The sequence below is a fragment of the Amphiprion ocellaris genome, chromosome 11, assembly GCF_022539595.1.
Source record: "Amphiprion ocellaris isolate individual 3 ecotype Okinawa chromosome 11, ASM2253959v1, whole genome shotgun sequence".
Classification (NCBI taxonomy): Eukaryota; Metazoa; Chordata; class Actinopteri; family Pomacentridae; genus Amphiprion; species Amphiprion ocellaris.
Genome location: NC_072776.1, coordinates 31,654,857 through 31,671,080, shown reverse-complemented (window position 1 = coordinate 31,671,080; position 16,224 = coordinate 31,654,857). Strand labels below are relative to the sequence as shown.

General features: G+C 37.0%; 1 protein-coding gene across 1 annotated transcript in view; it reads right to left on the bottom strand.

Moving 5' to 3' along the window:
• lcp1 (lymphocyte cytosolic protein 1 (L-plastin)) overlaps positions 1 to 16,224 on the bottom strand; it is a 28,704-nt gene that overhangs the window by 4,457 nt on the left and 8,023 nt on the right. The window contains exons 3-13 of the mRNA XM_055015562.1: positions 15,274 to 15,422; positions 15,009 to 15,132; positions 13,041 to 13,173; positions 12,709 to 12,790; positions 11,423 to 11,588; positions 6,277 to 6,419; positions 4,889 to 4,984; positions 3,405 to 3,600; positions 3,246 to 3,324; positions 1,489 to 1,609; positions 766 to 963 (exon numbers count right to left, since the gene is read on the bottom strand). Of these exons, the coding sequence (XP_054871537.1) occupies positions 766 to 963; positions 1,489 to 1,609; positions 3,246 to 3,324; positions 3,405 to 3,600; positions 4,889 to 4,984; positions 6,277 to 6,419; positions 11,423 to 11,588; positions 12,709 to 12,790; positions 13,041 to 13,173; positions 15,009 to 15,132; positions 15,274 to 15,422 (1,487 nt within the window). The remainder of the gene's footprint in view (positions 1 to 765; positions 964 to 1,488; positions 1,610 to 3,245; positions 3,325 to 3,404; positions 3,601 to 4,888; positions 4,985 to 6,276; positions 6,420 to 11,422; positions 11,589 to 12,708; positions 12,791 to 13,040; positions 13,174 to 15,008; positions 15,133 to 15,273; positions 15,423 to 16,224) is intronic.

Below are 16,224 nucleotides of genomic sequence, written 5' to 3'. Positions count from 1 at the left end.
TTTTGTCACATTTTGGACGACATACTAAACTAGGAGGTTTTGGTTTCTTATCTCTGTTTTATTACTTTGCTCCTGGAGGTCTTCGTTTGTTTTTTCTAATTTTTTGATAGTCTCTTGGAGACTTTTGTGTGTTGCCTCCATGTCTTTACTACTCTCCTGAAGACGTTGGTTGGTTTCCTCGATATCGTTGTAGGACTTTAGGAGACGTCTGTATGATTCCTCCATTTCTTCATTGGTATGTTCGAGGCATTTGTTTTGTTCTTCCAACTCTCTGTTATTCTCCTGAAGACATTTATTTCTTGTCTCCATGTCTTTACTACTCTCCTGAAGACGTTGGTTGGTTTCCTCGATATCGTTGTAGGACTTTAGGAGACGTCTGTATGATTCCTCCATTTCTTCGTTGGAATGTTCTAAGCATTTGTTTTTTTCTTCCAACTCTCTGTTATTCTCCTGAAGACATTTATTTGTTGTCTCCATGTCTTTACTACTCTCCTGAAGACGTTGGTTCGTTTCCTCGATATCGTTGTAGGACTTTAGGAGACGTCTGTATGATTCCTCCATTTCTTCATTGGTATGTTCGAGGCATTTGTTTTGTTCTTCCAACTCTCTGTTACTCTCCTGAAGACATTTATTTGGTGTCTCCATGTCTTTGTTACTGTCCTGAAGGCATTGGTTGGTTGCCTAGATTTCTTTGTAGGCCATTAGGATACGTTTGTTTACTACTGCCATTTCGCTATTACTCTCCAGGAGGCGTTTGTTGGTTACTTCCAACTCTTTCTTGCTGTCCTGAAGGCGTTTGTTGGTTGCCTCCATTTCTCTGTAGGCCTGCAGATGTTCCTCCTGACTCTTTATCTTTCTGCTATCGCTGTGGACTTGACTGAGCAGTTGAGAGTTTTCCTCTTGGAGCTCCCTCATGTGTTTCTCCATCTCCTCTATTTTGTCCTCCAGCTTGAAGATGCGGTCCTGGTAGGCACACAGCCATTTTTCTTTTTCAGTGGGGCCACGCCTGTTATTGTAGTGGCCACCACGGTGAGGAGGGTTTTCAAACCCACCACGGCCTCTTCCGCTGAATGACTTTTGAATTTGAATGAATGACTTTTTGTTTACATCTGTTGGTTCAGAGTTAATCTTGATGACTTATTAATGTTAATATATATAAAATTAAAGCATACATCAAACTGCAGCTGAAAATGTTAGAGTTGTTTATAAATTATTTTTCAAACTGCTGATTTAGAGAAACTTTAAAAAAAGAAGAGTGTCATAACAGAGGAGGATTTTCCTCTTATTAAAGGCTTATAACTCTCATCGCTAATGCATTTTAAATGACGTATTAATAATTATTAAAGTAATTTATTACACTTTCTAAACATACAGCCTCATCAAAGTGCTACAAACACCAGAGAATTGTTTAAATGTTGTATATTTGCCTTTTATTTGTCAGTATTTAATGTTTTTCCCTAATTATCTGCCATGGTGAGCTGAGTTTTAACGAACCTTCTTCATGTTGCTGCCCAGTTTGGGGTAGGGAGGTTTGTTGACTCGGTCCCAGTCCACCGGAACCTTGATCTTCTCGTACAGCTGGAAGATAACCAGAGCGTCGTCGATGTCTCTGCAACACACAGACACTCAGAATATTAACGTGCTGTTAATCTATCTATGTTTATACGTCCACAATTAGATGCTAACGTGTTTTATGTCAGAGTGTAGGTTGTATTTTCTCTTTAAAAAGTGGTTTACTGACAGAAAAATGCTCTTAAGTCCAAATTAAACCACAAAATGAAGTGACAAACTGGAGCAAAGACACGTTTTCCTGTAATACAAAGTTTGCTTTAGAGAAATGATTAAATATAACATAATGTAAAATGGCAGCATTGACTGACTAATAATTAATAAACGTGCAAACTTACGGAGAAACACCGGCTTCAGTAACAGTGTCTGGCAGCAGGATTATTACAAAAACTACAGACATTTTATGAAACTTGGTGAAGACTTGGAGCCAAATCAAGAACACTGGATCATTTTCCTAATAAAAACAGTGAAATAGGGCCTTGTAGTTTGCAAAAATATCATTAAAAAATCATTTACGGCGTTCACAAATGTACTGTCCCATCAGAAACAACACAATATGAACAAATGCATGACAAATTTACGAATGAATGCTTAAAATCTAATAAAGTTTTGTATTTAAAAGCTAAAATCAGCGCTACATCAGAAGAAACCTGCTGAAAAAGTTGAACGAGCCCAAGCTGAAAATAAAAGAAGGTACTTTTAATTGATTTGTTCCTAGTTGTTTTCTGTAAATGCTCTCTGATGAAGCGACACGTGGTTCTTTGGTTTAATCAAAAGAATTACATTAGACAGGAGCTTAAGGTAACTTCGCTGATTTTAATGTGATTTTAGTCTGTAAGCTGCCTTTAAAATCACAGACTTGACATATTAAATGACTGTTATGTTGATTTCTATGTAAATATTGATAGTAATTAGATAGAAATAGTTGATTTCTCTAATCTGCAGACTGTAAATAATATCCAGAAGTTTGTTTGTAGTTAAATCCTGCATTAAGACCTGTTTGCATAAAACCAGTACTACCTGGGCAGCTCTAGTAATTATATAGTAATTATATAATAGGAATTATATAGTAAGTATGGAGCATTTTGGGTGCAAATTTTGTTGGTTTTTTTTTTGCAATTTTTTTTCATTTTCTCCACAATTTTTTCTGCCTTTTTGCTACTTTAGAATTATGGAAGCAGTGTTAGAAATAATTAATGAAAGTTTGCAGCATTTTGGGTGCAGATGTTGCCTTTTGCATGGTTTTTATTGTTTTCTCTACATTTTTTTTCATCCTCTTTGCTACTTTAGAATCATGGAGGCTGCATTAGACACTATAGATGAAAGTTTGGGGCATTTTGGGTGCAAATCTGGGTGCATTTTTTCCACTTCAAAGCCTTGGAGACCCATTTACAGAAAGCTCAAATTATTATAAATCTTAAAGCATGGTTTGATGGATGACCTGGCAGTAAAGTACTACTAGTCCTGAAGAACAGCTTTACTTTAAAATTATGCAGATGCGATGCGTTAACAGCAGATTTGACCTATTTTGTGGCTTCTATCAGCCTAAAAAGAGACATAATGAAACATTCAAGCCTTTTTATCTGTTTTTCAGTCTGAAAACGTTTTATCGTCACTGCTTCTGTAGTATCTACTTGCTACCTGCAGAGGACAGTATGATCAGTAGAAGTTCTTACGCGTAGAGGTGGTTGACTCGAGGGTTGACTCCCAGCGAGTTCATCCAGTTCCTAAAGGTTCGTTCCTCCCTGGTTTCACCTGCAGACAAACGTCAGAGATTCAACATGAAGCGACATGAAGATCGGAGGAGAATCTGCAGCTCAGACCCACAAACTGACCTTCGATGGAGCTCCAGTCGATGTCCTGGTTCTCCGGCTTCTTCAGAGCCGGGTACTTGTTGAACAGATTGGCAACGAAGGCCAGGTTGAGCTTGGGGTTGCCGCGGACGACGTCTGCCGGCATGACGAACTGCCTGCAGCCGAGCCGGTCGGCCTGATCCAGCATGCACTCAGCTCGCTTCAGGTCCTCTTTCTCCTGCAGACGGACGAAGACCAAGTCAGGGGGTGAAAATCAAAGAAGAGTTTATCTCAGCTCACAAAACTTTCCTGTTGACTCTCTTCTTCCACAAAAAGCACCAAATTACACAGAACTGTAACCACAGAACTGTAAAACAAAAGATTTTCTGATACTTGTTGAAATAATTTATCTACCAATTTGAGTTTTAGACAAAAATCACCAAATTATGTTAAACAATTGTAGAAAAAAATAGCAGGGGTTTTACTTTAATTATCCAACTCAGTTTTCTATAATTACAGCTTCTCACATGTGAATATTTTGTTGCTTTTCTTTATTTTATGTGACATCAAAATGAAAATCTTCACATTTGTTTCACTTTCTAACATTTTTATGAGGTAAATTATGTGTTCATAATATAATATTTTTGCTATTTTTTAATAGTTTTTAAACCAAAGAATTGAGAGAAATAGTAGAAACAGTCTGCATATTAACCAATAATTTAAATAAATGTTATTTCAGCTCTATTTTATTGGCACATTCACACATGTATTCAGTCAAAATCAGAGTCAGTTTAAATTTCTGTCAAAAGAATTCAAATCTTGGGGGTTTACAACATCATCCGGTCCATCTACGAATAATCTAAATTAACCCTCCTGTTGTCCTCATTTACAGGCACCAAAAAATATTGTTTCCTTGTCTGAAAAAAATCCAAAAATTCAGCAAAAAAATTCCCCACATATCTGAAAATTTGCAAAACCTTCAGGAAGAAAATTCCAATAATTTCTTAAAAGTTTCCCTTAAAAGCTTTATTTAAAAAATAATCCACCAAATTTGGAAAGAAGATTTTTGTAAATATTTTCAAAAAATGAGTAAAAATCTTCCCCAAAAAAATCCTAAAAATATCTAAAGTGCTTATATATATCAGTTAAACTTGTAATATTTTCTTGAAGAACATTCACATAAAAATAAACCAAAATCCAGCAAAATTCGCTGGATTTTGGTTTATTTTTATGTGAATGTTCTTAAGAAACATTTTTAACATTTCTTTTTTTCCACCAAAAAATGTTCAAAGATTTCCCAAAAATGTTGAAAATGTGGACATCAGAAGTTTCACTGTGAAAATATATTTTTTTCTGCACCTTTTCAGACTTTAAACCGGGTCAAGTTTGACCCGCAGGACGACACGAGGGTTAAATAATCGTTTGTATTTTCAGCCACAAACACTCATGAGATCATTTAATAGACTGACATGGTTAAAGGAGAATTTTCTGCAACTATTCCTTTAAACCTTCAGGTTCTTTCTCACCCTGATTCCTGACATGTCGATGGCGATGGGGGGGATTCCCTCCTCATCTCCTTTGGGTGCCACCTGGTTCAGGATGCTGTAGTACGCCTTGGAGTCCTGCAGCCAACAGTTTGGATGTTAAATGAATCACAGACGGCAAAAAAGACTTGCAACACACAGATTTACAACAAGTTCTCAGTCTCACATAAAACCATGAAGCAAAAATCCCATTTTGGTGCATAAATACCCAATTTAAAATCTTCAGTCGGCATCCATAAGAGCTCAGATGCTTAAAGAAATCAGAATCAATGTAAAGAAACTGTCTAAAAATAACAACTACAAAATTTGTGACTTTTCTGGTGAAGATGAGATCTTTTTGAAGCACTTTTACCATTTTTTGCCTGAAATATTGTGTATAATCACCAGAACATTTTGATTTGGAATTCTACATATGAACCAGGCATCCATTTTTAACCAACTACAGCTTCTAAACGACAAAAAAATGGATTATTGACTCTCAATTACATAAAAAAATAGAAAACAGATCAATGTTTAGACTCAGAATGTTGCATATAATATTTAGCAAAAGTAAAATATGCTTCCAAACTGTGTATGAAATGAGATGCTCAAAGAAAGCAGTGAAATAATGAATAGAACATTAAAATTAATACATTTTTATTGGAGTTTTTTCAGGGACAAAACTCAATCTTTTAACAATTATGACCGGTTACCATCTGAGACTTTTCCTCTCATTTTGCCAAAATATTTAAGCAGAAAAATTGAAAAGCAAATAGAAAGCGTGACTATAAAAGGGGTTGAGTAGTGTTTGATGCTGAATAAATAGATTCCACACTATTTTTTCTATTAAAACTAAAGTTAAAGACAAGACAAAAACATCAGATCTGTGGAAAACTGTAACCTTCCTCATATTACTACACAAAGCTAATAAAAATCCGTTACATATTCTTCATTCTTTTTCATTATTTGAGCTCTAAAACTGTCTTGTGACCTGGATACAAAACTGTCACCACCTGCACCATAAAAATGTATATTCAGTTACTTTTTGTGGTGTTTATTTGTTTTAATTAATAAAAAATAAACCAGATTCCTAAATTCCAGGAGACCGTTTGTAGCAGTTACAGCTGCACAAAACACGACATGGACGTATTTTCTGTGTTGCACTTTGAGAATAGGCAGAATTTATTGATTCTTGTATTTATTTCTGTAAGTTTGGATGTAAACATAAAGTGAACTGGCGAATATTAGTGGACAAAAATTAGATTAATTCTTTTCTTGATTGTTCTAAATGTTGGTTAAAATGTGTGCTGCATTTAGATTTAACTGTCACAGAGATGACTCCACTCTGAAGTTTAACATCGGCATTAGAATATAAAGTATTTGAGTCTGACCTTGATGTCGGAGCTGAAGTTGTTGATTTTCCCGCAGCCGGCCTCCTCCAGGTGATAGTTGGCCCAACGCAGCAGCAGCTCCTCGGGGGAAAGCTTCATCAGATCCTCCAGACTCTCCCCGTCACGCAGCAGAGCGATCAGAGCTACAAACACACACGTTTTAAAGCATCAGAACGCTATAAAAGGCTTCTAAAAACACTCTGCTCACGTCTGTGCCAGAAATATGGATCTATAGTTAGCAGCTAGCCAGCTTAGCTTAGCATAAAGACTGGAAACAGCCGGCCTGGCTCTGTCTAAAGGGAACAAAATCAACCTAAAACATCTCAACAACAACAAAATTCAACAATTAACATTTTATGTGTTGAATCTGTACAAAAACGGAATAAAAATTACAAGACAACTTTCATTATATTTGTTTGGTTTGTTTTAGCTTTCTGGCTCAACTTTCACCACTTTTTGTCCTGGTTGTGCTTCGGGTTTTCTAAAAAAATCCATTATTAGTCTACAGTCTACTGAAACCCTTGGGTTTATTATTATACTTTCTACGTCGGACGGAAGAAATGCATTTTTGACGCCCTAAACATACTCGAAAACGTGTGAAAATTGGCGCACACATCAGGACCGGCGAAAAATTTGATATTTTAGGGGAATGGCACAAGTGTGTGCCAAAATAGCTCAATAGCGCCCCCTGGAATATTATGAAGATTCAGCTCCCGGACCGCTATGAAATTCAGTACATGTATGTAACTCGTCAGGATGCACAAAAAAGCCTATTGCATCAATACCCAAAACCCAACAGGAAGTCAACCATTTTGAATTATGATTCATATTTTGGGCAATTTTGTCATTTTTGGAAGTTTTTTAAAAGCTAAACCCTAACTCAAACAGCGTAACCCCGAGAAAGACGAAATTTGACCAGGATGTACAGCAGGCACGGGTGATCAAAAGTTATTAAAATGCTCCACAAACATCTGGGCGTGGCCATGGCAACCAGCACAATGTGGCCATTTTGAAATATGATGCATATTTTGGAAGATTTTATCTCATTTTTGGACATTTTCAAAAGCTATAAACTCAAACAGGCTAACTCTGAGAGAGATGAAATTTGACCAGGATGTTGGATGACCAGGATGACCAGGAAGTTTGAAGTAGATCAGATGAACGGCTACACACACTCACACACACACACACACACATACTCGCGCACGCACGCACACACACACACACACACACACACTCACACGCACTCGCACACACAGTATTTTGCATAATATATATTTTTACATTAACTTTTTTTATTTTTGCATTTTCGTACACTATATTTTCACATTTCATTTTTTTCACATTTTTACACATTATATTTTGTACACAGTATAATTTTACATTACATAGTTGTTTTTTCACATTTTTACACATTATATTTTGTACACAGTATAACTTTACATTACGTAGTTGTTTTTCACATTTTTTACACACTGCATGTACTTACATGACTTTTTTATTGTACATTTTTGCACATTGTTTTTCACACGTCTTCAGAGTTTTCAGTACATTTAGCGCCTCTGCAAATAGATTCTGTGCTCAAATGTTTTATGTGGTTATAATGTGACTGTAGCTGTTATAACAACATCACTTCCTGCAAAGGATCAATAAAGTATCAAGCTATTGTAACCTGCAGAAACCTTTAATCCTGTTCAAATCAAAAACAAAAGTGTTCGTACAACAAAAGCAACATCCAGCAGTCAGAATGTGGTGCAGCTGTAGAGGATTCAGAGAAGTACACACATGCACATATATATTTACTTTGGTTTATTTGGTTTGATTTATTTGAATTTGAATTATTTTTTTCTTTTCTTTTCAATTTGGGGCCAAATTATAGATCCAATTATCCTAATGCTAGTGATTTTTCTACACTTGGTTAGTGGAACCAGCTCCGACCGCCTTTCTTCTTCTTCCTCTTCTCTTCTTTCTCCTCCTTCTTTTCTTCCTTTTCCATCATTTGCAGCTCTTTCTTCTCTTCTTTTTCTTGCTGCTTTTTCTTCTCCTCTTTTTCTTTCACTTTCTTCATTTTCTTTTCTTTCTTTTGCATTTTCTCCTCCTCTGTCTTCCTCTGGAACAAATGAAAGAAACCTCTTTTTTTAGTCTTTTGACTCAGAAGTTGAAGCTCCTGATTTTCCTCCTCCAGGATTTTTCTCTCTTCCTCCATAAACTGTTTTTCCTCCAGCAGATTATTATACTCCTCCTCCAGTACCTTTTTGCTGGTATCTGCTTTTTCCTTCTGCTGCTGGAGTTCAATACTGAAGGCCTCCATCTTATCAATCTTCTTCTGGAGGAGTTTGTGCTTTGCCTCCATTTGTTTAACAGACTCTTGGAGGTTTTGGTTTCTTATTTCTGTTTTAATACTTTGCTCCTGGAGGTCTTCGTTTGCTTTTTCTAATTTTTTGATCGTCTCTTGGAGACTTTTGTGTGTTGCCTCCATTTCTTTACTACTCTCCTGAAGGCGTTGGTTGGTTTCCTCGATATTGTTGTAGGACTTTAGGAGACGTCTGTATGATTCCTCCATTTCTTCGTTGGAATGTTCTAAGCATTTGTTTTTTTCTTCCAACTCTCTGTTATTCTCCTGAAGACATTTATTTGTTGTCTCCATGTCTTTGTTACTGTCCTGAAGGCGTTGGTTGATTACTTCCAATTCTCTGTTACTTTCTTGGAGGAGCTGGTTCACTACCATCATTCCTTCATTGGTATGTTCGAGGCATTTGTTTTTTTCTTCCAACTCTCTGTTACTCTCATGAAGACATTTATTTCTTGTCTCCATGTCTTTACTACTCTCCTGAAGACGTTGGTTGGTTTCCTCGATATCGTTGTAGGACTTTAGGAGACGTCTGTATGATTCCTCCATTTCTTCGTTGGAATGTTCTAAGCATTTGTTTTTTTCTTCCAACTCTCTGTTATTCTCATGAAGACATTTATTTGGTGTCTCCATGTCTTTACTACTCTCCTGAAGACGTTGGTTGGTTTCCTCGATATCGTTGTAAGACTTTAGGAGGCGTCTGTATGATTCCTCCATTTCTTCATTGGTATGTTCGAGGCATTTGTTTTTTTCTTCCAACTCTCTGTTACTCTCCTGAAGACATTTATTTGTTGTCTCCATGTCTTTGTTACTGTCCTGAAGGCGTTGGTTGGTTGCCTGGATTTCTTTGTAGGCCATTAGGATACGTTTGTTTACTACTGCCATTTCGCTATTACTCTCCAGGAGGCGTTTGTTGGTTACTTCCAACTCTTTCTTGCTGTCCTGAAGGCGTTTGTTGGTTGCCTCCATTTCTCTGTAGGCCTGCAGATGTTCCTCCTGACTCTTTATCTTTCTGCTATCGCTGTGGACTTGACTGAGCAGTTGAGAGTTTTCCTCTTGGAGCTCCCTCATGTGTTTCTCCATCTCCTCTATTTTGTCCTCCAGCTTGAAGATGCGGTCCTGGTAGGCACACAGCCATTTTTCTTTTTCAGTGGGGCCACGCCTGTTATTGTAGTGGCCACCACGGTGAGGAGGGTTTTCAAACCCACCACGGCCTCTTCCGCAGTTTCTTTGTGCCATTTCACAGAGAAACAAATAAAGTACACAATCTAGAAACAACAGAACACTGAACGGATTTTTGCTGCGTGCTGCAGATCTTCTCTCTAGCTACTCGTGCGAAGTAAATCTCTTACCAGTTGCTCGGATTCCGGGACTAACTGATCTTCACTGCATCTGAGGTATTTATAGCCTCTGCTCTGTATTGTGACATCACAAATGACATCATCATTTGTGATGTCACAATACAGGAGCATCACCTCATATTGTCTCTGTTGCTTTATCAGTGACATCATCAAGTGTATGATGTCACCTGATGGGGTCATACATACAATGATGCCATACTTTTGCCAGCAAATGGCAACGACCCAAAATAAAGCCAGAAACGCTCCGATTGACTTTAAATGTGACGCTGCACTTTCTCAGGTCCCCAGTGACAAACCCGCCCAGTTTGAGATGGATTAAATGTACAGTTGTTGAACACACACAGACAAACAGACAGATGATTTCTCAGAGTGATTAGTAACAGCAGAAGGTTCTAGAATCCTCCATGTTCTCTGCTAAATGTATTGCAGTGGGCGGAAGGAACCCTGTTGCCAGGCAACTTGATCAGAGGCACATTTAGAAAGTGACAGTGGGAGAGGCTTGGAGGGGCAGGCAGAAGAATGCAGTTAGCAAAATGTCCATAGGAGGCGGCTCATTTCTGTCTTTAGTCTCAGACTTAAACATTTTGTTTATGATGATTCATGTAAAAATCAGGGATTCTGGAAAGCTGCTCTGTTTTCCAGGATAAATCCTGTCATGTTGGCATTTCCCTCAATCTCTACAACAGAGGCTGAGAGTGTTAAAGTTAGCATGACCCATAGAGAAACAATAGATGCATTAAAAGGAGAATCCAGCAGGCAGAAATAAACCAGAATTATCCTTTAATAATTTTAACTGAATGAGACGCTTGTATCATTAATTTAATCATTCAATAAACATTAATATATGATTCTTCATGAAAACAAACAAAAAAATACGATATTTAATACAACTTTTGTTGGAAAAATGTTCGTTTTTTCAGATATTTAATGGACACAAACACTCAGCAAACTTTTACTGTGTAATAAATTAGTTTCAAACACAAAATAATAATCGTAAATAAAGAAAAGCACATGGTCATCTCAGACTAGAAGTCTGCTACAATATAATTTGGAGGTCTGTGAATTAGGGCTGGGACTTTAATGTGTTAATTTTGATTAATTACAGAAAAAATAACATGTTAAAAAATGCATTTAATTGCACCTTTCTCAGTTTCTTAATTTCTGGCACACCAGTAACACCGATGAACACTCCAGCCCAGTAGGTGGCGGTAATGAACCTAAAGTCTGTTTTCAAGCCACAAAGAAGAATCACAGGAGTGACATCAGCGCACAAGAAAGTTTGGTGAACAGTGAAGGAAAACGAGACGGAATTGAACTTGTTGGGCGGAAACTTTTCTTTTAAAAATGTCTGTGTTGGATTTTGTTGTATTTTCAATAGAATATCTCTTGATGTGTGTGAAATAAGAAGGAAAAAGTGCTGAAGTTGAACACACACCTTCGTTCCTGCTGAGCTCGATGTCGGCGAACAGTCCGATCTTGATGACCTGCCACAGCAGACCCAGGACCAGGTGCTGCCTGCCCTCCTTCAGGTCCTCAGCTCCGATGTTCACCACGTGGCAGCCGATGGCCGACGCAGAGTTCAGAGCCAAGTTCAGGTTCTCCTGTTGGACGAGGCGCCAAGAAACAGAGTCAGACTGACGACTATATGCGGAGTAAATGTTGTTTATGATCAATCAAACAGGAATCTGATTCTGCAACCCATGATTATTTACAGCAGGAATGTCAAACTCATTGTAGTCCAGGTTCCACATTCAGCCCAATTAGATCTCAAGTGACCAGTAAAATCACAGCAAAACAACCTATAAATAACAACTCCAAATGTTTCAGTTTGTTTTAGTGCATTCTGAAATGTTCCCATTTAATGAACTATCTTTTTACAAAACATCATGAACAACCTGAAATTTCTTAAGAAAAATAAGTTCAATTTCAACAGTATTATACCTCAGTTTATCATTTACACATTAAAAGCTACAGATCAGTTTATCTACAAAGGCATAAAACATTCATCCGCAGGTATCAGGAACTGAACAATACAGTATTTTATTTTATGATCAGAACAACTTGTCAATGTCTAGAAATTATTTAAAATTTGCAGTTTTACTACTTTACAATATGTACACTACTTTACTTTGCTGTACGTTTGAAATCCCTAATTTCCATTGTTGATTAGTCTGTCGACTATTTTCAAAAAATGTCTGTAAATGGAGAACAATGTCCAAGAAGACATCCTGAACGATGATGTTTTGTCTACAGCCCCAAAGATATTCAGTTTAGTTTCATAGAGGAGGAAGCAACTAGCAAATATTCACATTTCAGAAGCTGGAATCATGGAATTTAGATGGTAAGGGTGGGATTAAATAAGTCTTAACTTCTTCCCACTCCCTTTCGAACACATTGAAGTTTTGTTTTCCTCTCATTCTCCTTATATGAGAAGCATAATGGACTATTTAGTTGTTTTTGTAACTCATTCATTGAATGTTTTTAAATTACATATTCGAAATAAATAAATTAAATGAAAAAAGTTTATCAAAATATCTGGCAGATAATTTATTAGTTCACAGCTGATTAATTGTTGCAGCTCCACTATAAAACACCACAATATCTATCAGATAATGACATTTTAGACCTTCTATTCTTTAAAAATATCCTCAAACCAATTATCAAAGTAGTGGATTAATTCAACAGTTAATTATTGGACTACTAGTAGCAGCTCAGACTCACCTGGATGGTGAAAGGTGTGAGCTTCTTCTTGTTGATGGTTCTCTCGTCGATGGTGTCGGGGACAGACAGGTTGATCATTTTACTGACAAGAACAGGAAAAACAAATCCAGGATCATCACTTAAAATGCATTTACAGAATAAAACACAACCTGAAAACAACTTTAATTCTCATTTCAGCAGCAGATCCATGTTATCGGCTCTCTATAATCTTTATATTTACAAGATAAACATCTTGTTCCCCCAGAGGATGAATCCTACTGATCCTCTGACGTCCACCAGGTTGTCAGAGAATTATCTCCACAGCTCTCTCCACAAGTTAAAACAGGAAGTACCAGAGGATGATTCCGTCTCCCATGGCGGTGAACAGGTCGTTGCTGTCGGGATCCATCGGCAGAACGTGTTTACAGTCGCCGTCCTTCTCCAGAGCTTTATTGATCCAGTTCACAAAGGCCACCTTCTCCTCCTCTGCAGATAAAACAACAAAACAGATGCAGCATCAGGTCACAGAGAGCAGCTGGAGGACCGTCGACTGTTTCACTTCTTCCTGCTTCTAGCGTCTAAAAAACAAAACTCATACAGGTGTAAATAACTTGACATTAAATCAACTAACTATCGTTAAAAATGTGTTGTTTCCACCCACATTCTTCAGATTCATATCACATTACACCGTCTTCTTCTATACAATAACTATCTAAATAATTAGACATTCATTTAATTAGGAGTTCATTTTTCTCCTCAGCTGGAGTTAAACAAAACATTTTCAGTCTGTGAATATTATACACAGGATTCTCTTATAATATAAAAATTAATTATCTTTATGCAAGTGGAAACACCCTATTTATCTGGGCTGAAATACATTTAATATCATTTAGCACCATTCATTCATTGCTCAAGTGTCATATATGCTCGTCTCACATTAATTCATGTTGTTTGTACTTTTTTCATCAAATTTCATTACAAACTGATCTGTCAGACTGAAAATTCATGCTAACTTTTCCATAAACTGAATATGTTTTCCATTTTCTAGTCTCTAAAATGTCTATTTTATATCTACAAATACTAATTTGCACATTCTGTCACTTGAATATTCTGTAGATTTTTTTATGTCATGGTTTTATCTTATTTTCCTTAATTTAATTTTAATTTACCTTTACTTTATACCTTAACATTCTGTGTTCTCATAACGTTTACCTCTTTATTGAATATGCATGCTGCTGTAACAACTTAATTTCTCTCCGGGGATTAATAACTCTAAGTGTAAGAATTGATGTAGCGGCATGATTTGTTATCTCAATCATTTAATGGATTCGTTCAGGAAAAAAAACAGTCCTGAGACTGTTCTTGCTCAAAAACATACAACGTGATCAGTAGCTGTCACAGTTAGGAAATCTGTATTACGGATGTTTTGTGACCACAGGTAGGCGCACATTGGCGATTTCTTAAAAATTCAGAAAAACCATTCTGTGTTCATGTGGATGATCGTGGTTTAAGGTGGGTCTGCAGCTGTGTTCACAGTGAAACAGCTGCAGTTTACAAAAACAGGATAAGGCACCAGGATTCTGGCTGTTTTCAACAACAATCATGTGGTTGTAAAATGAAAATTAATCCCTAAAAGTGGGTCTGTAACATCACAAGACATCTGAGGGAGAAGATTTAGTGCAACAACCTGAACTGTGACGTACAGCTATGCTCTACTGACCAGATTCAGCTCTCTGTCTCTTCTTCCTCTCTCCAAAAATTACATTTAAGTTGTAGTGTCACCATTTTGATGCAGTTCAGGAGATCCAGGCTCAAACATGTTCACATAATTGGATTTCCATGTTGCGTTACAAGCATTGCAGGAGCACTGGGAGCAGTGTACGGCTGAAATAGCGAATAGCTGCAAAATTTAAATCCATACAGTTCATGATTTTTACAGGCACAGTCTGTGAACTGTCTTATCACACCTCGTACAACATTACACATGTGCGTATTTAGAGACTTCGACTTCTTGAATTTCGTATCCTGTGGCCTCATTTACGCTGGCAGATTTTTAATATCATTTGACATAAAATGAGAATGTGTTTTTAGTTCCCTAAATGCTTAGTTTGTTAATAAAAAAGAATATACATTTATCTGGATAGACCCCACTGTAGGTTTGAAATGCTCTAATATGATTCTGATAAGGTCAAATAGAATAATACATCATTCTAATTTTGATTCTGCTGCAATGTTTTGTTACTTGTTTCTGATTTAGCTGTAAACATGCACACATATAAAGTTTATTTGTTGTTTTTAGTTCAGTTCTTGTGTGTAAAAACCTGAGTAGGAGTGCTGGGTTCCAGACTGCTCTGAGGTTCCTGCCACGTTACAGATTCCCTCCTTCTTATTGATGGCTTTCCTGAAGGTCTTTGCCACCTCGGTGCTCTTCAGCCCGTGGACGATCTGATGGCGGGTGCAAAAAATAAACAGCATAATCTGTACAAGTTCTAACAGCAACATGATCAACTCTTCAGTCTTCGCTTTACATTGAAAGTGAGTGAAAAACGCTGTACGCTCTGAGTGACCTTTGACTTGTTAACTCACATTAGCAAACTCGTCGAAGGTGAGGTTGTCGCTGGTCTTGGTCAGCTCCTGGACGATCTCTCGGATTCTGTAGCCCGGCAGCGGCAGGTTGGCAGCTCTGAAGAGCTCATTGAGCTCATCTTTGCTGATAAATCCGTTGTTGTCCACATCTGGGAAAAGACGGAGGGGTCAGAGGTCACAGAGGGGAATCGGACAACATCACTGCAACACTTTTTCATACTGGACATGATCATTTTCTAACAGGAATGTACTGTGCTTGCAAGAATTTGACTTGTTTGCTTGAAACTCACAATTATTTTTAGTCTTTAAGTGTATGAAACTTGCAAAACAAGGGGAAAATAATTAGTGTTCATAATCCCTAAACATATACCACCAGTCAAACAAACACACCTTCTCATTCAGTGGTTTATACTTAATTATTTTATACATTGTAGCTTAATACTGAAGACATCAACACTATAAAAGAATACATATGGAATTATGTTGTAAACAAAAAAGTGTTCACTTTCAGTATTAATCTACAATGTAGAAAATAATACAAATAAATAAAAAGCATTGAATGAAAAGGTGTGTCCAAACTTTTGACTGGCAGTGTACAAAGATGGAAAGAAATAGCCGTGTGTTATTGACATACAAACAGTCCTCAGTTTGTCATCTTTTCACATAACTAAATATTTGTTATAGCAAAAACATGTCTCATTTTCATAATTTACGTTGAGACAAAGTTTTGTGATATAAAAACTAAAATTATAACAGTCATTTTAGAGTGACTCATCCATTATTGATAACTCGTTGGCCAATAAGACATCAGCTAACAGTGAAGATTATGTTTTCTCACCACGTCTTGTTAGACCAACAGTCAGAAACCCAAAGAGATTTGGTTTAGATGCTGTCTTATTGGTCTAATTGGTCGTTTTTGCATTTCAGAAAATGACTACAGAAGGTTGCTGA